Source organism: Sander lucioperca, chromosome 8 (assembly GCF_008315115.2).
Source record: "Sander lucioperca isolate FBNREF2018 chromosome 8, SLUC_FBN_1.2, whole genome shotgun sequence".
Taxonomy (NCBI): Eukaryota; Metazoa; Chordata; class Actinopteri; order Perciformes; family Percidae; genus Sander; species Sander lucioperca.
This window is the reverse complement of record NC_050180.1, coordinates 33,134,538-33,156,215: the sequence shown is the minus strand read 5'-3', so window position 1 is coordinate 33,156,215 and position 21,678 is coordinate 33,134,538. Positions and strand designations below refer to the sequence as shown.

At 41.0% G+C, this 21,678-nt stretch overlaps 1 protein-coding gene across 3 annotated transcripts in view; it reads left to right on the top strand.

The window, feature by feature from the left end:
* satb2 (SATB homeobox 2) overlaps positions 1-21,678 on the top strand; it is a 64,172-nt gene that overhangs the window by 21,240 nt on the left and 21,254 nt on the right. For 2 of the 3 annotated variants that reach the window (XM_031297205.2, XM_031297155.2), the window contains exons 3-8: positions 1,112-1,297; positions 12,790-12,916; positions 15,479-15,602; positions 16,353-16,455; positions 18,981-19,031; positions 19,556-20,151. In XM_031297205.2, coding sequence (XP_031153065.1) covers positions 1,112-1,297; positions 12,790-12,916; positions 15,479-15,602; positions 16,353-16,455; positions 18,981-19,031; positions 19,556-20,151 — 1,187 coding nt within the window. The remainder of the gene's footprint in view (positions 1-1,111; positions 1,298-12,789; positions 12,917-15,478; positions 15,603-16,352; positions 16,456-18,980; positions 19,032-19,555; positions 20,152-21,678) is intronic. The other variant, XM_031297285.2, reaches the window with a different exon arrangement.

Sequence of the window (21,678 nt, the reverse complement as noted above, 5' to 3'; positions counted from 1 at the left end):
ATAGTCTAGCTAGCTGTCTGGATTTACCCTGCAGAGATCTGAGGAGCAGTTAACCATAGTCCTCAGAAATCCACCGGAGGTTAGAACGCCAACACGAAAAGAAGAAAGAGGAAGGTAATGGACATCCGGCCGGAAAAAAAAGAGATATCCGGTGGAATTTCCGGCAGCAACGGAGCAGTCCCGGAAGTGGAAGGTCATAGATATAGACTAATTCATATATAAACCACATAATCGTGAGGAACAGAGTCTGCATAGGGAGGAGGTCAGGGGGGATGGATGGGTCAAACAAACACAGAACCTTTCCCCCAGGAGACTGCTGTTGAATGAAATTGAGCATAACCTTTCGTAAAATATCATGAAAACAGTTTGTATGCATCTTTGTTGCCATTAATAGCGAATATAATTGTTCAAATGTTTTCACTTCCACATGTGCTGCTGTGAAGTGGTTCGAAGAATTACGCAGACTTTGAAAGTATGTCAAGGTCTGTGTGTGTGTGTGTGTGTGTGTTGGCTTGCTTCATGCAAATTTTTCTGGAGAATCTGGTTTGGTTTTCACCTGGCCTGAATTTGCATCATCGAGGAACACTCACAGCGTCATGCAAATTCATATACATCTGTATCAACAATTCTTAACTGCATTAACACGAATATTTAGCACTGCTTTTGCTTCAAATTATTGTTAAATTGCCAATTTAAGCTGTTATTAATACTCTAATGAAAGTAGCAGCTGTTGTCAGTGTAAGTCTTTTGTATATTTGTATATGTTTTGCCTATCTGTTAGGGCAGCCATTATTATGACCGCCTATCTAATAGGCCGTTAGATTAAATGTCCAGCGTACAGCTAACAGCACTGTTGCAGTCGATTTAGGAATGCGTATCATTTGTTTTACATCCCAGGTTGATCGTAGTGTATTGAGAACTTAAGGTGTTGCAACACTCAACAGTGTAAAACAAAAATCATGAAGTGATTACAAGCTTGACCCACATTAAATGCGATCCACATGTCTGCTGTCTATGAGGGATACACTGTGTTGCGATCACAGACAATAAAAGCCAGACATTAAAACCAATCGTCTTGTTGTTGTCTTTTCCTTTTCATCCTCATCCACAGGTCTGATGATTCCAGTCTTCTGTGTGGTGGAGCAGTCAGACGGAGGGATTCAGACGGACGGATGTGAGGGAAGAGAGGAGCATGCAGAGTTTGTGCTGGTCAGGAAGGATATTCTCTTCTCTCAGCTGGTGGAGACGGCTCTGCTGGCCCTTGGGTACTCCCACAGCTCGGCGGCACAAGCCCACGGTCAGTCAGAGAGACACTAGTCTCGCATTGCCAGATCTTCCTCCACAGCGCTGCGGAGGAAGGTCTGACTAGTCCAAACAGTGTTCCGGGATGGGAGAAAAACATGCTCTGGTTTATTGGCATTTCATTAAACCAATCACAGTCGTCTTGGGCGGTGCTAAGCTCCGGACTCAATGACGATGACTCTGCTAAATAGCCTCGGGAAGGAACTTGTTTTGGTGGAACATGTGTACGTTCAAAAGTTGTTTTAGTCGTGCAACAGAGAACTCAGATTGGACAGATAGTCTAGCTAGCTGTCTGGATTTACCCTGCAGAGATCTGAGGAGCAGTTAACCATAGTCCTCAGAAATCCACACGAGTTTAGAACGCCAACACAAAGAAAGAGGAAGGTGACGGACGTCCTGCGGAATTCACGGCGGAAACTGAAAAATCCCGGAAATGAAACGTCATCGATATAGACTACACTGTAAACCTTTGATGTAAATGTACAGCTAAAATCTCACAGTATCGTACTATTTTAATGTTATACAGGATCATACTGTAAATGGCAAGGCATTCTGGGAGAAAATATTAATATTACATCGCTATCTGCGAATGTTACAGATTACAGATATTTACTGTTAATACCAATGAATCTTGGGAAAATAAAGGAAAAGACGGGAATTGCCCTGCATCAAGTTTATTACTGTAAATTCAAATAATACAATAAGAAACTGTCTGTTTACAGTAAAATACCTTAAAACAGTATGCATCCTGTAAATAAACATAATAGTTTATTGGCGAAGCTGTTGCCAGTATATTACTGTAAATTTACGGTGAAAAGTTTTACAGTGTAGAGGGACACTGCAAACACCAGCACTGTCACATCTCTTCTTCTTTCCATATTCTGTAAGAAACTTGAAATTCAGGTTTTACAAAACAAGGTGTGATTACAGCTCAGAGCTATTTTGTAAGCCAAGGCCTTTGGTTGCCTAAAATTATAATTAAAATTCAAACAATCTTTTAAAGCAACACCATGCTAATGCTACGACTACGCTCTCACCGCCAACTGATAAAACACCAAAACTGCCGAGCAAGCAACGAAACAAGCGGAAATGTATCTGTGAATCAAGATTTCAGAGCGTCTGACAGGGACAGGCATCAAGTTTTGAGAGTTTACGTGGACTGAATTCATGAGTATGATGGAGCTTTTGAACCCACAATAACAGCTGTGTCCCTAAATTCTAGTGGGCTACAGGCCATGCTTGGCTCACGATGTACAAAGTTGCATTGACCTCAGGATTGTGCATCCAAACCTTTCTTTATGCTGATCTATCCTTGCATCCTTGAAGGAGCAGTTAGGAATAGACATTTTGGGGGAATAGCTAATAATTTGCTTTCTTGCTGAGAGTTTGATTTTTGAATATGAAGCTACAGCCAGCAGCCAGTTAGCTTAGCATAACGTCTGGAAACGGGGGAACATCTAGCCTGGCTCTGTAATAAAATCTGCCTACAAGTTCATCTAAAGTTCACTAATTAACACGATATGTCTCCTTGGTGTAATACTTACAAACCAGGGGAGACTTCAGAAAGTCACTGATGATCCCTGCTGGTCGTTTAAAACAGATATAATATGTGGATTAGTGATCTTCAGAGGGGCTGGTAGGCAGATTTTGTTACATTCAGACAGAGCCAGGCTAGATGTTGATGATGTTTTCAGTAGTAGTATGCTAAGCTAAGCTAGCCAGCTACATATTTATCGTACAGACATGAGAGCGGCGTTGATATTCTCATTTAACTTTTCCCAAAATGTCAAACTATGAATCTGTCCTTGCACATTATTAACTTGCAGGACTGGTACCTCTTCACTGTGTTTTTTCTTTGTTATTAATAAAACGCTGTAACATGTAGAATAACACCAACTTATAAAAGCAGATGAAAGACTTTGGCTGGTAGGTATTTGCTCAGAAGTTATGTGTTTTTAGTGGTGACAAATTGAAATTAATAAGAAAGAAAACAGAAGAATTCGTAGCTATAGCTGGAGGCGCAATGGCAGTAGACATGGCATCAAACTTCAAACAGAAAATCCAATAAATTGAACAGATTACTAACTTTAAAGTTGTTTGGATTGGCAGAGAAATACATTAAAACAGTAAAATATCCGAGGTCAAACCGCCTCTTTTTGTTAGTATGAAGAGGGTTTTAATCAAAGGCATTATTAATAGTCATGATTTTCCAACCACCAAGTGTCTCTCTCTGTGTAAACAGTGCTACTGACTCAGAATTAAATACCGTGCAGCTTAGGGGTCAAGACGAGAAGGATCCTTGAGAGGAGACACTCCCTCTAATCAGCGTCCTGAGAAGGAAACTGAATGTGAGGTTGTCTATTTGGAGCAGACACTGTACTGTTACACTGGCAATAAGCACAAGAATGTTTTAAAAACACAACTAAGACACAGACAGAGCCTGTAAAACTCATTAAAGACACAACAAAGAGCTGGACGGGAATGTCTCCGCAAGACAAAAATACATTGTGCATTTGCTTGTGTGTGTGTGTGTGTGTGTGTACGTACAGTATGTGTGAGAATGTTTATGAAGCAGAGGAAAAGAAAAACTCTGTAATTTACTGCTGCACACATGGTAGTCATCTGCAACAGGACAGTGTCATTTACTGCTGTCTTTTCTCAAGTATGCAGAAAATGCCATCTGGGGAAGTTGCCTCACATCGATATATAAAATGGTAACAACAGAGCGACAGTAAGCAACAAGGCTATTGCAATAGAATGCAAATGGTGGGAGATCCCCATCTGTTTGACATCTCGTTCCAGAGAGAGAGAGAGAGAGAGAAAAAGTGTGTGTGTGTGTGTGTGTGTGTGCGTCATCTCCACCAGGTCTCGTTTGAATCAAGTCTGCATACCCATGAGCGTGCAGACGTGTTTCTAACGTGTAAGAGATTGTGTGTGTTTGTGTTTGTGTGTTTGTGTGTGTGTGTGTGTGTGTGTGTGTGTGTGTGTGTGTGTGTGTGTTCTCCCCGTCTCATAAACACACTGCTGCAGGTAATCCCTTTACTGCTTCAAGGCCAGCAGCTCTTATCATACCGGCAGCCCACCTGACACCGACCGTGTACTCTCGACCTTAGTTAGGTACTATAAACCTGGATCAAGATATCCTGAATTTAAACCTGAAATCTGACTCAAGTTACTCAGATTAATTACATCTACCTAAAGGCAGGGTTGGTAACTATTCCCAATATACACTTTTTTTATATATATATTGTTTGAAATGGTTTTTACACCCCAAATTAATTTACGTAATCGACGACACAAATGCAACAGCGTTAAAGAGTAACTTAAAGGTCCCATATTATGCTCATTTTCGGGTTCATACTTGTATTTGAGGTTTCTTCTAGAATATGTTTACATGCTTTAATGTTAAAAAAACACATCATTTTTCTCGTACTGTCTGTCTGAATATTCCTGTATTCACCCTCTGTCTGAAACGCTCCGTTTCACCGCCTGTTACTTAGCGCCTCCCTCCTGAAAAAGCCAAGTCTGCGCTGATTGGTCAGCGTTTCCGGTTCCTCCGCATCTACGCTCTCGGCGTCTCTGCACTGTCACTGCAGCCGGGGAATGACTGTAACGGCACTGGAGCAGCACTTTATACCTATCGTATATATAGTATAGTTGTGACATTACAACCATACAGAAATGCTGACGGCTCATTTAAAGGCACAGTTTCTGAATACGGACTGTGTGCATTTCTCTGTGGATTGAGCGTTTTGATATTTTTACAGTATTTATCCAGCACCTCGACCTGCTTTATAATAGAAAAAGACATGGAAATCTCTTAAATGTCTTAAAGGGACCTTTAAGACACGGCTATATATATATATATATATATATATATATATATATATATATATATATATATATATATATATATATATATATATATATATATATATATACACACACACTGTGTATATTGCAGATCTTTTTCCTTGTTTCTTTTGGTTGTAAAATTCAGAACTGCAATTGACAGCCTGTTAAAGCAAGTTAGAAAAATAAACAACACACAGATGCACATTATCTTGCAGTGATGGCTGAAAACAGCCCACTAAATTGCACGCCGAGTGTTTGCTACGGTTTGTAGATGAATGCCATTAGTAGCACTTTTAGCCTCAATGTTTTCGCCAAGTATCAGGGGGAGGTTTTTCTCTGTTCTGTCTGTCTCTCTCTCTGTCCCTGTCTGTCTCATCAGTGTGTGTGGAAAACAGTGAGCCACATTGGTCCTCTTTTCACATCAATGCACTCCCCTCTAACATCACCACACCAGGGGCTTCAAAGGCAAGACTAAACGGGACATCACGACTCAACAAACAATACTCTGAGAAATGACTTGAGCACTATTTACTTCCAGTGTGTTTGTGTGCCAGTGTGTGTGTGTGTGTGTGTGTGTGTGTGTGTGTGTGTGTGTGTGTGTGTGTGTCTTGTAGACTCAGTTTAACCCTTGTAAGGTTGCATTTGCTCACACTAAAGTTCACGTACACTCGGCGTGGAATACCGTGTAGTCATGCAGTATCACAGACAAAACACGCACACACTTCCCATGAGCTTCTCTCAAATGAATACTTTTTGTTTTTTAAAACAAGCGTTTATGTTAAATGAATAATTTCTGGCTTAAATTATACATTTTTCCCTTGTGGTCCACGACCAAAATTACACAGAGTCCCAGCTATTTTCTCCCAGTTTGAATTGTGTCCTGCATTCTTGTGTCCCAGCGGTGTATTTAAAGTCGCCGCCGAGGACCACGGCCTTTCTTTAATTAGCTTAGCCCAGTAATTAACTGGGAGATATTGTTTATTTCAATTATAAGGGTCTGAAGGCTTTTATAGAATGGATGGGAGCAGACCTGTACTTTAAGGCTTTAGCCAAAGAACAGTTAGCAGTGGTCAGTGAGAGCAGGAGTATTGTTGCAGTGCCACGTCTAACAGGCCACAAAGGGTCACTGCTGCAGACCTCATCAGCAATTCACTGGACATTTGAGTCTTAAATCCTGGTTCTAGCAGTGTTCCTTTACTTTAGAGCTGCAAAGATTAATCGATTAAAGGTGCTCTAAGCAATGTCACACGTTTTTTTAGGCTACAACATTTTTTGTCACATACAGCAAACATCTCCTCACTATCCGCGAGCTGCCAGTCCCCTGAACACACTGTAAAAAAACACGGTCTCTGTAGCCCAGGCTCTACAAATGCCAACAAAAACAAACTGGCCAACCTGCACCACGGAACATAACAAACTTCCAGCGTTCCAGCCAATAACCGACAAGGGGGTGGGGGTTGGGGGGTTAGTGCGTGGAAGCACAGAAGGGAGGGAGAGGGGACGGGATGAGGAGGAGGGAGGGGCGAGCTAGCCCCGTTTTGTTTGAAAATACTTCAAACGTCAACAAGAAGTGCCGTCACCCAACATCGCTTAGAGCACCTTTAAGCGATTAGTTGTCAACCATAATATTAATCGCCAACTGTTTTGATAATTCGAATAATCAGTTTGATTGTTTGAAGTTTGAAGTTAAAATTTCCTCTGAAAAAAGCAAAAACTACTTTCCACAAGATAGCAATGTCGGGCCACTTGTCCATGAGTACGCATTCTTCTGTGCATACAGATCCGGGCGTAGTTCGGTAGAAAGAACAATGCAGACTGATAATTAGCACTACAAGTAAGAGAAAAATTATGTATTTCTGATTTGGGGGTGAACTGTCCCTTTAAGAACGAGCAGTATTCCCCAAGACGAGTCAGCTGAACTTTGTGTGTAAAATCAGCGGAGTTCCGCTTTAAAACACAACCAAGTCAATTGTATTTGGAAGAGAAAATATTATTTTATCACCCAAACTAACTATCCATTGTAATCAGCCATCACAGACTTGGTACAACATTGATGCACTTGTCATATTTGTGCACACAATTTACATGTGAAATGAGGGATTAACACCAACCACAGGGGGGTGTTCCCTTTCGGTTTTTACCTCAGTTGAGTGTTTTTAGATCATCTGTTTGTAGCATCAGACTTTATTGTAGTGATGTCTCCATTGTTCCCAGATCCCAGCAATAGGCCATGAGTTCCCTGTTGTAAAACAAACATAGGTATAAACGTCACAAAGTCATTTATCAAAGATTATTCTACTGACATAATTCATCAAGTCTGAACTTGGAAATGTTAAGAAGTTAAGAAATGGATTTTGCTCTGCCGCTTTAATCCAAGCAAATGGTCTTCTGCAAAATGATAGAGTGAGTTAAAACGACAAAGCTAGGATAAAAACGAGCACAAGGTATGCTTTATTAGAAAGTTGCAGACTTGTTTTTAAGTATGTTGCATTAAAACTCCTAATAAGCCTGAAACACTGTTGTTTCGAGGGTTGTACACATTTTCTTTTCCTTTTTACAGATGAGCATTTCAGAAGCGTTTTAGCTAAGAGGAGCACTCACTAAAATAACAGCATGGCAAATTTTCATCAAGAGGAGTTCCTCAGGGTGCAGTGATAGGTGATAGGCTTGAGTCAGGCGTATGGGGTTTCCCTCAGTGTGGGCCAGGGGCGGGAGCTGGAACCAGTTTGGAAGAAGCCTTGCATGCGTGTGCAGGCTGCTGCGACCATTAAGACTTATTCCAGCACGGGACAATGGGATTACTGTGTGTACACGTGTATTTGTGTGTGTGTGTGTGTGTGTGTGTTTGTGTGTGTGCGCACACGCAGGCATCCTGCAGGCATGTGCGAGTGTTGACGAGAGGAGTCAGAGACATCACTGTGTGTTTGTGTATGGATTTGCGTTTGTGCGGATGGGCACACTCAGACATCAGCCAAGCCACCAGCCGGCCACATAAAAGCGTGTCTCTGGGAGGTGGAATTTTAATGTGGAAATGGGAACAATGATTTCTACTTTTAAATGTGGACAAGAAACAGAGCCCATTGAACAGCAGACCAAAAAATGATGGATCAATTATTAATGCATTTACCGTCACACTGTGAGCGTGTGAGTGAGTGTGTTTGAGTGTGTGTGTGTGCTTGCATGCAAGCGTGTAGATGTACATATCCACTTCACTGTGTGCTGCCATGTGTCCTCTGTGAGTCTGTGTTTGTCTGCTTATTCACGCATTTGCTTCCACCTAACTTGGCATTAGCGAAATTGTCATGTTATTTTCAGATGCTACATGCTGAAGATGGAGTGTGTGTGTGTGTGTGTGTGTGTGTGTGTGTGTGTGTGTGAAAAAATAAGAAAAACAAAAGAGGAGAACGTGCGTTCAGTTTTTTCCTCTGTGTCATAAAATGATCCGAGTATTTTCTTCCATCTCTTTAAAATGCATTTCGTTACGTCTTCCCTTACAATAAAAACACACAAAACTCTTGAAACTCAGGTCGTCCCAAGTGCAATATTTCACATAATAGTTTTAGACATTATGTGAAAATCTAATTTCAAATTTGAAATTGATGATTTTACATGCAATGACTTCAATCCAATTTAAAGTGCACAATATCGGAAAATCACATATCATGTGAACTTATAAAAATGTGTAATATCTTAAAACTACGTGTGTATACACTTTTGACATGTGAAATGATCTTCCACATGTGGTTAATGTTTAAAAAAAGTACTGTTGTGTGAGAAAAGTAAATAGATAAAATTTGTTTTCACATAAATATGACACTTCCTTTAAATATAGAAAAAAACAAGCTTTCATATTGAAAAAGAAGATTTTAATGCAGCCCAGATGACTTAAAACAAAAAATCTAATGTTATAATATAGCTATCTGGTTCAGTTTGGGTTCTTAAACGTCGCCATGGTGGTCTTAGGTTCCTCTGGGGGTCTTCCCAGCCCTGAGGGGTCCGAGTCCGTTCAGTTCTTAGTGGATTAAATGATGCTCCCCCTGTACGACCAGATAATTAAGAACACAGCTCGGCCTGACGGGAATCAAAGATATAACTGAGATATAAACACAGTGGAAGAGAACAAAAAAGAAAGACAGAGGAAGATCAGAGGGGTCTGGGGAGAAGAGACGTCTGAAGAGAGGAAGAAAAAAAGGAGAGAGGGTGATATGGGAGCGAGGGAGAGAGGGGGGAACAAGGGGACAGAGAGAGAGAGCGACTTCTCAGGACCCGTCTGGATCTCATTTAGAGGATAGTAATGTGATTAGCTTTGTTTAGTTTTCACAGCTCCAGCCAGCCCTCGTGAAAAACCTCTGAGTGTGTGAATGAGTAGGTGAAGTGCACGTGTGTGTTTGTGTATTATGTCTTTTTTGTGTATTATGTGTAATTATTTTTTTTTAGTCCTTATATTTTTCCTAAAGAAATTCAGCTAGAGATATTAACATATATGACTACACTGCTGAAATACAAAACACCTACTAATTCACAAACACACACGATTAGACATAGAAAGCTCTTTTTTCTGTCAGTAATTTCGGATGATTTTTGGTGGCTGACATAGACCCCAAAATATCAGCTAAACTACAATTCAAACCGATTAGAAAGTAGGATTTGTTGCAGGATGATATTGTGTCCATTGCATGGGTACTTGTGAATGTGAGCCCTCAGTTGTGTAAGTCTGAGTGTAGTCCCAATACATGACAATGTGGACAGCAGTTATTCAGGACATGGTTTCAGTAAAGGTAAGGAAAGAATTATTTTAAAATAGACTTCTTCAAAGCCTTGAACAGCTAATTCAATTCATCTTCGTTATATTTGGGTGGTGGATACATATTGCAAAACTTAAAGGTCCAATATGTAATACATTTACAAAAATTACTCCAATGCGTCATCAGATATTAAGGAAACATGCTAAGTTGAAATACTATCTTTTCTGACAACAATGCTAATGCCAGGATTTTCTCCTTTTGACATTTCCGTTCCGTGACGGAATGTCTGTTTGTGTTTTTGCCTGTGTGTTGTTATCAACTGCCCAGTTTGACAGCCAGGCTGGGTTACCAGATATAACGTTACCTGTAAAAACACAAACCCAGCGCACTACATCTGTAACGTTAGTACAGCCATGAAAGCAACAAACAAACAGGATCAACAGAGATAGATTCTACCAATAGTTTCTATCTATAGTTTCTAACAGTTGTGTGACCAGAGATGTAACAAACCCTGGGTAAATATTGGAGATGTTTTTGAAAGATACAGACCGCTTAGAGCCCAAAAGGACGCTGAGTTGGCTAATTTCCTCCCGAACAGGTAGCTAAGCATTAGCTCCAGGCTAATTTATCGCGGCAACAAGCGACAGGCATTTTATGTCATTTCAACATTCATGTATTCACATTGAATTATATAGCTAGAGTACCCGAGTTGGTTACTCGGAAAAACAAATTGAGACACAGCCAGTAAAGTGATCCCACTGGTCCTGGCTAACGCCGCCATGCTAACCCTGCTAACGTTACCGGAGGACCAGGCAAGCGGGCCACGGCTGTTTACAATGTGTAGCCTGTTCAGCGGCCGTAGCCGACAACGGTGAGTTATTTTAAGCCAAAGAGGGGGGCTGTAAATTGGGAAGAGATGACCATGAGTTTGCAGTGTGTTTAGCGATTGTTGCCGTAATTCTAAGCCAACAAAGTGTGTTCAGTCGGGTGGAGAGGACGGCAAGGTAGTGTTATTTTTAGCGGTTCCTACCCTAATTCTAAGCCAAGGAAGTGTGTCTGTCCGTCGGGTGGAGAGGACAGCGAGGTTGTTGTGTTTTTAGCAGTTCCTACCGTAATTCTAAGCCAAAAAACTGTGTCTGTCAGTTGGGTACAGAGCTCCACGTGAGCACGGGCTTCTATGACTGTCAATATAGCCAGCATCTAACGTCAGCTACTCTGCTGTGCTGTAAAGTAATGTCTGGCTATCTAAGACAAGCGTCTAGCAACATTGTTGCATCTTGATAACATTGACAAAATGGCATACGAATTGGCGTGTCATACATACTCCACTTATTGAGATCAGTCTGGTAATTTGGTCAAATAAATCTGAAGTACTCGAACTAGAATATGTAGAAACTGGATATTCATTTGGCAAAGGGATCTTGAAAATTTATGGCGGCACTTAATCTCAAATGTAGGCTGGGCTACAAGACCATAGATATTATTTTACACCCCTCAAACTGCTCAAAATGGGCTTAAACCAAGACTATAAATGTTGAAAATGTAACAAGGAAGTGGGAACATTTCTATATGTTTTGTGGGATTGTCCCTTATTGGAAAAAGGTACTAAAAAAAAAATGTAAGAGTCGCTCAAACAACCAGAATCCCCACCAATGTGTCAGTTAGCGGATAAGCCTCTCACGCTACTAGGACTTACTGAAGCAAAGTTTGGGTTTGTAGTTAACAGGTTTTATTGGTGCAGCTGAGCTTATTTTAGCTACGTGACAGAGCATGGTTAGGGTTAGAAGTCATGACAGAAACTGCCAGGGTAAATAATGTCTAAAGCACAACCAGCCAAATCTAGTAGAATTTTCTGACTTGGAACATCTTAAAGAGGTTATGAGATACTAGTTAACAGAATATTAAAGGAAGAGTTGGGATTTTTTTTTTAAGTTTGGGTGTACGAGGTACTGGAACTGAAGCCGTTATCTCTGCTCTTTTCAAAGCCACCAGACTCCTTTGACAATTTTACCTCGCAGAACACAGGAGTTTCTGCTCTACCGCTGCCTCGATCGGTTAGTTTGTTTGTTAAGTTTTGTTAGTTCCTAACCCTTTCAAACACCAAAGTCACACAATAACACTAACTAACTAACCGATCAAGGCAGCGGTAGAGCAGCAACTCCTATGTTCTGCCAGGTAAAATTATGTTTTGTGTCATTTGGAGTCTGGTGGCTTTGAAGAGAGCATAGATGACGGCTTCAGAACTAAACTTCATCCCGGCACCCCTAAAAAATAATTGCAAAAACAAAAAAGTCTGTGTTAATCTATTGTGAGCTTAGGAGTTCTTCTCTAGGAATATCACAACATCGTGAAACTAAACCCAGACTCTAGACACCTAGATCACTCACAAAAAACAATTTTGAGCCATTTTCAGAAAAAGTGCTTGTCAGTCATTAGTCAAAATTGCATAAATCTCTAATTTTCAAAAGTTATTGATACTACCTTTAGGAAATGTCTGCTTTTCCCTAGATAAATATCTGATTTCATTCGTAATACCACCTAACCTTTGTAGTAATGGCCCTGTGGCTCAGCATCAAAGGAAGTTTTCTCAGAATTGTTGGTGTCTTTCTAGTTACATAATTCAGTATTTCCCCTACCATGATGCTCCACAATGATGTTAAATTGCACAGTTAACACAGTAAAAAAACATTTAAAAAATAATTACGTTAAAACGGTTCCAGGCATCCCTGAAGCTCTAATCCTTAAATCGCCCCTGCCCTCACGTAAACTTAATACTGTCTTTTATTTTGCTTTCTCACATTTGTGCAATCCGTATTGTTGTACAATGTCAACATGTTAAAACCAATAAAAACTAAAAGTGACAGAAATCTTTAATGTCTCCGTCCAGGCATCATCAAGGTGGGAAGGTGGAACCCTCTGCCTGTCCACTTCCTGACTGACGCACCAGAAGCTACAGTAGCCGACATGTTGATGGAGGTCTACCACATGGTCACTCTACGCATCCAGCTGCAAAGGTCAGATTGAGTTTTTGGTTTCACTTTTCCAGACATATTTGGGTCTAAATTCATTTGTTAAGATTTTAATGTGTGCGACATTTCAGAGTGAGAAAGTAGAAATCTCTCAGTGAGAAACAAAACTGGAAAGCCTGCACCTCCGTATTTAAGCACGCACATAATAATAATAATAACAATAATAATAATAATAATAATAATAATAATAATAATAATAGTAATTTACAGGGGGATTACAACTAGGGATCAACCGATAGTGTTTTTTTAAGGCCGATACCAATACTGCTTATTAGTAGTTAAAGGACAAATCCGGCGCAAAATGAACCTAGGGGTTAATAACATGTGTACCGAGTCAACCGTTCTCTGGGATATGTTTTCATGCTAATCAAATGTGACCAGTTTTAGCCCAAACCGCTAATTAGCTTATAACGCTAGTCGTTGGGGAAGAGGGTAAAGTTAAAAGAAATCGCTATTTCTACACCACTAACAAGGCTCAAAATAGCACCACACTTTCACTGTAGCATAATGAGGGCACGCCCTCATACTCTGCTTCTGACTGGCTAGTAGTCCTTACCTAGGTACTGAGCATGTGCGACTCCCAACAAAGATGGAACAGAAGTGAGATGTCTCACTCTGTAGCTAAAACAGAGAGCTCAACACACAGGGTGAAAAGAGGAGCTGCAGCGATGTGCAGTACGACAAAAATATGGTGTTTTTTGAAAATTAAACGACGTAAACCTATTCTGGTACAACCTCTAAATACAATTATGAACCTGAAAATGAGCATAATATGAGCACTTTAACTATTGTAAAACATGATAAGTGGTTGGTTTTCTCGATTCAATGTAACTGTCCGAATTGTTGCTGAAAAATTCACCAGAATGCAGGAAATTAAGTGTTTGATGCCCCAAATTTCCTAGACCACCACAGATATAATTTGTCCCCGCCCCCAATGTTGAACCCAAAGTTACGCCCTTGAGCAGACAGTAAGGCTTTTAAACCGGACACTTGGTGTGTGCCTGTGTGTCATTGATGTCATTGCATCTTATTGCAGTTCGAGAATTTTCCATATCTATCAAATTTGAAAGCAAGCAAAACACTAAACAACCCGGTGGGGATTTATCTATTATCTGTCTCCGTCAGAGAGAGTCCATGTGCCAGGAACTCCTAGTTCCCTCGAATAAGTGAAACAGGGTCCTGATGGACAGATAAAAACAGATAAACTCCAGATGAGACGGTTATTATTGTTATTGTGTTGGAAAATACCAGCCAGGTTTTGTTTACATGTTTGTGTGTGTCTCCATGGCAAAAGCAGAGCTTCGGCACAATGTGCTCAGAGTCGAAAATGATTCATTCGAGGTTAAAATGAAAATAAAAACAGAGAGATTGTAGGAAGATAGGTTCATACAGGAAGTAGTGGGGTTTGAGGTTGAGGTTAATACAGGATGTTTGAAAGATCAGCGGAGCTTGGGCTTAATTTGGGTTTAATTTAGGATTAAAGGAAAAGTTTGATGAGAAGATTGATAACGCTCCCAAGACTGTACGGAAAATATGAAGCTGCAGCCTGTTAGCTCAGCTTAGCATAAAGAGTGGAAACGGAGGAAACAGCTAGCTTGGCTCCGTTTGAAGGTATCTACCAGCTCCTCTAAAGCTCAATAATTAACACACCATATCTTGTTTGTTTTATACGTACAATAGTTAAAGCATAAAAAAAAGTGTTGGTTTTACAATGTGGTTCTGGGTCTGACTATTTCTTGGCCAGGAGAACTTGCCGAGCAACCAGATGTAGTCACAGCCCCTGGCCAAAGATTAGTCCAAAAAATGAAGATGATAAATCCTAGGTTAGGATTATTTAATTTTTTTTTGCTGTGAGATGGAAGAGGATATGAAAAATAAATGTATTATATTCTATTTTTTTCTCAAACCAATTTTTTACTATTATGGTTGTTGTTGTTTGTAGCTATTTTTGGGGGTGTTGGAGCGATCGGGGGAAGGGTGATTGATTAGTTTGATTTCTTGGGATGTCATTTTTCGTTTTTACACTTCTGTGCTAGTGGATGGATGTTGTTACCTTTGTAAAAACTGACTAGCTGTTTCCCCCTGTTTCCAGTCGTTATGCTAAGCTAAGCTAACAGGTTGCTGGCTGTTACCTTCATATTTATTGTAACTAGCGCAGTGCTCGTTCAAAACATGCCTGTTCGGAATGGACCCAATGCTTGGCCTCTGATATTGCCTGCAGCTTTCTCGGGAATTGCTAATCTAAACAACTTCAAACTCGACACTGCACTTCCTCACGTCCACAGCGATACACCCGCCGAATGTTAAGCCGATCGGTTGGAAGGTTGTCGAGAAAATCTAAGGACAGACAGACAGAGACTCCTCTCATTTTAGTTAGAACAGACGAGAGCGATATCAATCTTGTCATCTAACCCTTTGCAGGAAAGTGAAAGCACACAACTATTTCTTTAACTGTCACAGTTTAACTGTTAGAGATTGTTTTGTGTCTTAATAATTAATAACCCAAAGATGGAACTGACTCCTGTGCGTGGTTTTGGCTCGTTGTAGTTTTTCAAAGCTGGAGGATCTGCCGTGTGAACAGTGGAACCACGCGACTGTCAGGAACGCTCTCAAAGAGCTGCTGAAGGAAATGAACCAAAGCACTCTGGCCAAAGAGTGTCCCCTGTCACAGGTAACAACGAGATACTGCTACAAAACAACATTAACAACAACAATAACAACAACAACAGAGACCCTCATGTTCCTCAACTTGAATCAAATGGTGCTCATCAGAGAACTGCTCATCAATTCAATAATTTATTTTTAAAGATGTTCTTTAGAAGTGTCAGTCTCTCTCACTGATTAGACTATCCCATGTCTAATGACTAATAACTAAAGTCAGCCCTCATGAGATAGACATTTAGGATTAATCCAACATGCATTGTATTGATTATTGCTACATTTTCACCAAACTCCACCCCACAAAATAAAGCACTGTCTCCTCAATCACGTTAATCTCCCCAGCTGCATGTTTAGCCCTCTATCCTGGTCTCATAATGACTGCTGTATGAGATTTATGTGTGTGTGTGTGTGTGTGTGTGTGTGTGTGTGTGTGTGTGTGTGTGTGTGTACTGTGTTTAAATGCAGCTCTGGTGGGGGTGTTGATCGCAGCATGAATTGCAAGCATATGTGTGTGTGTGGCAGGAGATTCCCTGTCTGTACTGTACTGGCTCCAGTTTCCATGGGTGGCTTCCAATCATGATTAATGTTTATCTATTTCTATTTTGTGTGTGTGTGTGTGTGTGTGTGTGTGTGTGTGTGTGTGTGTGTGTGTGTGTGTGTGTGTGTGTGTGTGAGCATGCCATGAGGTTTGCGTGAGTGTAAGCATTTCACATTATGTTGGTTATTAATTATCTTTCTACACTCTCTTTCTCTCTGTCAGAGTATGATTTCCTCCATAGTGAACAGTTCATACTATGCCAACGTCTCCACTGCCAAATGCCAGGAGTTTGGTCGTTGGTACAAGAAGTATAAGAAAATCAAAGGTGAGCTGTAGACGGTGGTTCAACTTTTTTCAATGCAATACAGTTGACTAGGAGTTCCCAATGTGGGGGGTTAGGGTCCCCAACAACATAAGATGGAACTAGGGCCGTACCGAACGTCATTTTGTTTTACATTCGAAGCTTCTTTTAAGCTTTTTTTGAATGAAGCTTTGCCATATTTTATGCCGTCATCACCCTACAAAGAAAGAAATCCTAAATTTGAATGAAGTGATTGATCGGATTAAATGAGTTGGTCTTTGTTTTATTAAAACCAACTTTCTTTGATAAATATAACACGTCAGTTTCGTCAACATAAATACATGCAGGCAGCAGGCTGATCCAATTAGGACATAAAATAATGATGAAAACAATAATCGCTCCCTGAGGCTTACTGCGACATTATGCTACGACAGAAACAGCGCTCTGGAGTTATTGGAAATGTTTGAATCACACGAGTTGGAAACAATCCTACGCAGCAACCACTGGAATCTAATTCTACAATTAGTATAAAACTAATTATATTAGTGTGGCCTAATCTTTATCTGCAACTGTGCAAAAACATCAGCTTTAAACAGAATGCAGAGACAAAACCTGCACAGAATGTGAATGTCAGCATTATGAATGAAGCTTTAAACAATTTTTGGGACAGCCCTAGATGGAACTTTATTTATCCCGAGGGGAATTGTTGTGCAGCAGTTGCAGTATAAAGTTAGGATAAGTGCAAATATATGAGTAAAAAAGTATTGATGCATATTGGTGCATATGAGGGTAAATATGGTGCAAAATGTGAGCGCTTGTAGAATACAATGTGAGAACTAAAAAATCGGAATTTGTATGTAAAAATTTGCACTTACATCACATACATGGGATCTTAATTGGAAGTCACAGAAAATAAGGATTGTTCTTGGTGGGTTGCATTTAAATACTGTATGTATGAGAAGTGGCACATAGATGTGTATGTCAAATCTCAAGTAGGTTGTTCATGATATTGCACATTATGTCCTGTAAATCAGAGAGTTGTAATGATTGTAATCCAGGGGTCGCAACATGATTCCTGAAGTAGGAAAAAATAAAAAAACAAAACTTTTTGGACTTCTTGGGAAATATTGTACAGTTTTCCTTCTAAGAATTATTCAAATTAAACAATCGGAGAAGGGAAAATCACCTTTCTACTGAGCTGCTAACAATTCTTAAGATAGATTTATAGTTAGCTACAGAACCTCCACACGTAACCACACAGCTACGCCTTAGATGATGTGCAACTCCTCAAAAAAGTAACTTTACTTCGGGATTACGGTGGCTGCTGAGATACCACGATCTGTTGGGTGGGTCAACGTTTTTTTTTAATTGAGCCAAAGATTACTGTACAGACAGTAACATAGTCGAATCTGTGCTCATATTTGTAGGAAAGTGAAAGTAAGATTACAATCATTAATCTATAGAACATTTGGTACAAAAATACAGAATTAAAGTACAAAGAGAAATAAAAAAAAAAAAACGTCACAAGAGACCTTCATTTCTGTGGTTGGGTCAACTTGAGTTGCTACTGATGCCAGTGGGGATTATGATACAGGAGGAAGTTGAAGAAGGCTCAGTAAATCTTCTGCTTTTCAGTAACACACATCTATTTCCTGCTGGCCTCTCTCTCTGTCTTTCTCTCTCTCTCTCTCTGTATGATTGGATGAACGTAAACACAGCGATTGCATGGCAGCCGTCTCCTGTTCAGTAAAAGACGAGGCGGCGCGTACGCAGTTGCTCTATATCATAAAGTAAATACAATAATGTAAACACATTTAGCTGTGAGGAATATAACTCAAGCGCTGTGGCTTGATCACAGGGGGTGCAGGGGTGCTTTCATCGAGTGCAATCTGACACTGGACTATAAATCAAAACCTGTGCTGTAGGTATCAATGCATCAAGTATAAATCCAGCTTCAGACACACAACCTGTGATGAAGGGATGAAGTCAACATGGCTTGGTGTAAAAGGTTGGGAATAGACTGATCAGTGTTCATCTACTGCAGTTTTACAGTGAGTCTGATCAGCAGAGATATGAAATTATGAAACTGAAATAGCAACATGGTCCTCTGACTCAAAACAAATCATCTGTAATGACTCTTCTGTCTCCCTCCGGAGAAGCTGCACTTATAATCATCACATTAAACACTGAGCCCGAACAGAAAAAAGGGATATAGGAAGCGAGAGAGTGAGAGAGGATGGGGTGATGGTGGGATGTTGACTGACATTTTTCACCATTTTCTGACATTTCATAGACCAAACAACTCACTGATGAATGGAGAAAATAATCAACAGTTTAATCGACTATGAGAATAATCGTTAGCTGCAGCCCTACAACGAATATTTCGTTGTTTGAATGTGGAGTTTAGAATAAATCTGTTCATGAGCTTCAAAGTTAATTTTGTTTGTTATATAGACCTTGGGGATGATATTTTTGGCTACTATTTGGTGATGTACGTAGATCAACCAAATCCCCTCTGACTGATTTTCCATATGTGTTTAATTGAGCAGTAGATTACCTGGAGAAGATGTGGTCTGGACGGGATGCTGCTGACATCAAAAGTAAGAAATCCAATCAATCTGACTCTGTGCTCATGTAGTCTACTGTATAGCCACGACGTTCAACTTCCTGGATTGCTCATTTCGGCCGGATGTCCATCACCTTTAGCTTTCTTTGTGTTGGCGTTCTAAACTCCGGTGGATTTCTGAGGACTATGGTTAACTGCTCCTCAGATCTCTGCAGGGTAAATCCAGACAGCTAGCTAGACTATCTGTCCAATCTGAGTTCTCTGTTGCAGGACTAAAACAACTTTTGAACGTACACATGTTCCACCAAAACAAGTTCCTTCCCGAGACTATTTTGCAGAGTCATCGTCATTGAGTCCGGAGCTTAGCACCGCCCAAGACGACTGTGATTGGTTTAAAGAAATGCCAACAAACTAGAGCACGTTTTTCTTCCATCCCGGAATGCTGTGTAGACTAGCCAGACCCTCCTCCGCAGCGCTGTGGAGGAGGGTCTGGCAATGCGAGACTAGTGCTCATGTAAAGGTGTTTGACCACACTCACTGTTGTCTTCTCCTCTCCAGTAGAGAGAGACAACATGACCGACTTCTGTGTGCTGGGCCAGAGACCTCCCCCCCACCTGGCCGGCCTGGCCCAGCTCAGTCACCTGGGAGCCGGTAGCCCCCTCCTCAAGGCAGGGTCTGGAGACATGCAGGCGCCCTCTCAGCCGCCTCAGCAGCCTCCCCAGCAGCAGCCGTCGCCCCACGGCCCCCTCCACCACAGCCCTCCTCTCCGTACGGGCCAGGTGCCTCCTCCTCCGCCCCCGCCGCCCCCGCCTGGCGCCCTACAGCCCCTGCTGGGGCCAGGTGGGCTGCTCTCCCCTCAACTCTCCCCACAGCTGGTGCGTCAACAGCTCGCCATGGCCCACCTCATCAACCAGCAGCTAGCCGTTAGCCGCCTGCTGGCCCATCAGCACCCGCAGGCCATCAACCAGCAGTTCCTCAACCACCCGCCCATCCCTCGGGGTTCGTCCAAAGTCGGCGGCGGCGGCGACCATCCCGGGAGCAACCCCTCGGCCGCCGAGGTCTCCTGTGAAATCTACCAGCAGGTCAGAGACGAGCTGAAGAGAGCTAGTGTCTCCCAGGCCGTGTTCGCCCGTGTGGCTTTCAACCGCACACAGGTAGGAAAACAGGACAGACTGTGGTCAAGAAGGTTAGGAGACAGTTGGGAAAGTGTGGTGGTAAAATAATCGCAGGAAGAGGAGAAGCAAGGGAACAATGCGTCAAGGATGAGAGAGGGTAGCTTCAGATGGAGACACAGGGACGGAGATAATCTGAATTAGGGCTGCACAATACGAGGAAAATATGCGATAATGTTTTTGAAAATCAAGATAACAATATTACCTGGGAGATTGAAACAGATATCAAAGTGTACTTAGTTCTTCCTTTCTGCTGCTTCAATATACAGCTTAAATACAACAAATTGCTTGTTGATTTTCAAACAAATGAAAGTAAATCATTTCCAACATTCTTTTAATGAACAAATTGAACACTGAATTGAATATAAAAGACACCACTAAAAAACTAATGACGGTTACATTTTAAAGTGCAGTTTTCTACTGATATTTTCTTGCAACTAACACAAAAAAAATCTATGAGTATATGTCTTTGGCGATATGTAGCAGCCTCTTGCGATGTGTTTATTGTGCAAGTTGATATCGCAATGATGATGATGAAAAAAAAACCCGATATATTGTGCAGCCCTAATCTGAACGTTAATATCACATATCATCCTGTGGTGGCATTGAGTCAGGCAAGACCGAACGATCCCTTATGGAGCCACATTTTCTCAGACTAAGCGGATCATAGTTCTCGTTCCCCGCAACATCTCAGGTGAGAGGAGGTATTTGATAGAAATAAATAGAAACTGACGTCACTGATAGACTGTCATTTTTCACACAGCGTTGGTCTAATTCTGCACTGCGTGGTATTTTCAGCGGATTAGCGGAAGCATGGCAGGGTAGCTTGCTGGGTCATTGGGTCTCCTTCCCCGCCCTCGCAGCAGCACAAACACCTGATGCATTCAGGCTGTGCTAAAGCGGTTAGCACACGCCCCATTAGATCAGTGTAATGGGAGGCGACTCATAGACCTGTTGGTGTAGAGGCCAGGTGTGTTTCAGTGAGTTTTTGCACGTGTGTGTGTGTGTGTGTGTTCAAAGTGTGTGTATTTGTGTGAGCATCCAACCCATACTGTATGCTAATACTGTATAAAGTTCATTGTTTTCATTTTTTACTACCCAAAAATAACAGATTTACTCAAGTACTGTACCGATAAGTACAAATCAAATGAGGTACCTTACTTAATTACATTCTTTTGCTTTTGACTTCTACTAAACTATATCTCAGAGCGAAATATTGTACTTTTTACTCCACTACGATTACTTGACAGCTTTAGTTACTTTACAGGTTAAATTGTTTGCATTAAAAAAACAAAAACATAAACGCTTATAAAATGTTTTGCTATAAATTAAACTACCCAACAGTTTATACTAATAGGTCAAGCTGAAACGATTAGTTGATTAATCGATTGTAGTAGTAGTAGTAGTAGTAGTAGTTGTTTTGATAATTATTCATGCAAAAATGTCAAACATGTCATTGTTCCAGCTTCTTACATGCAAGGATTTCCTGCTTTTTCATAAAGTTATTGT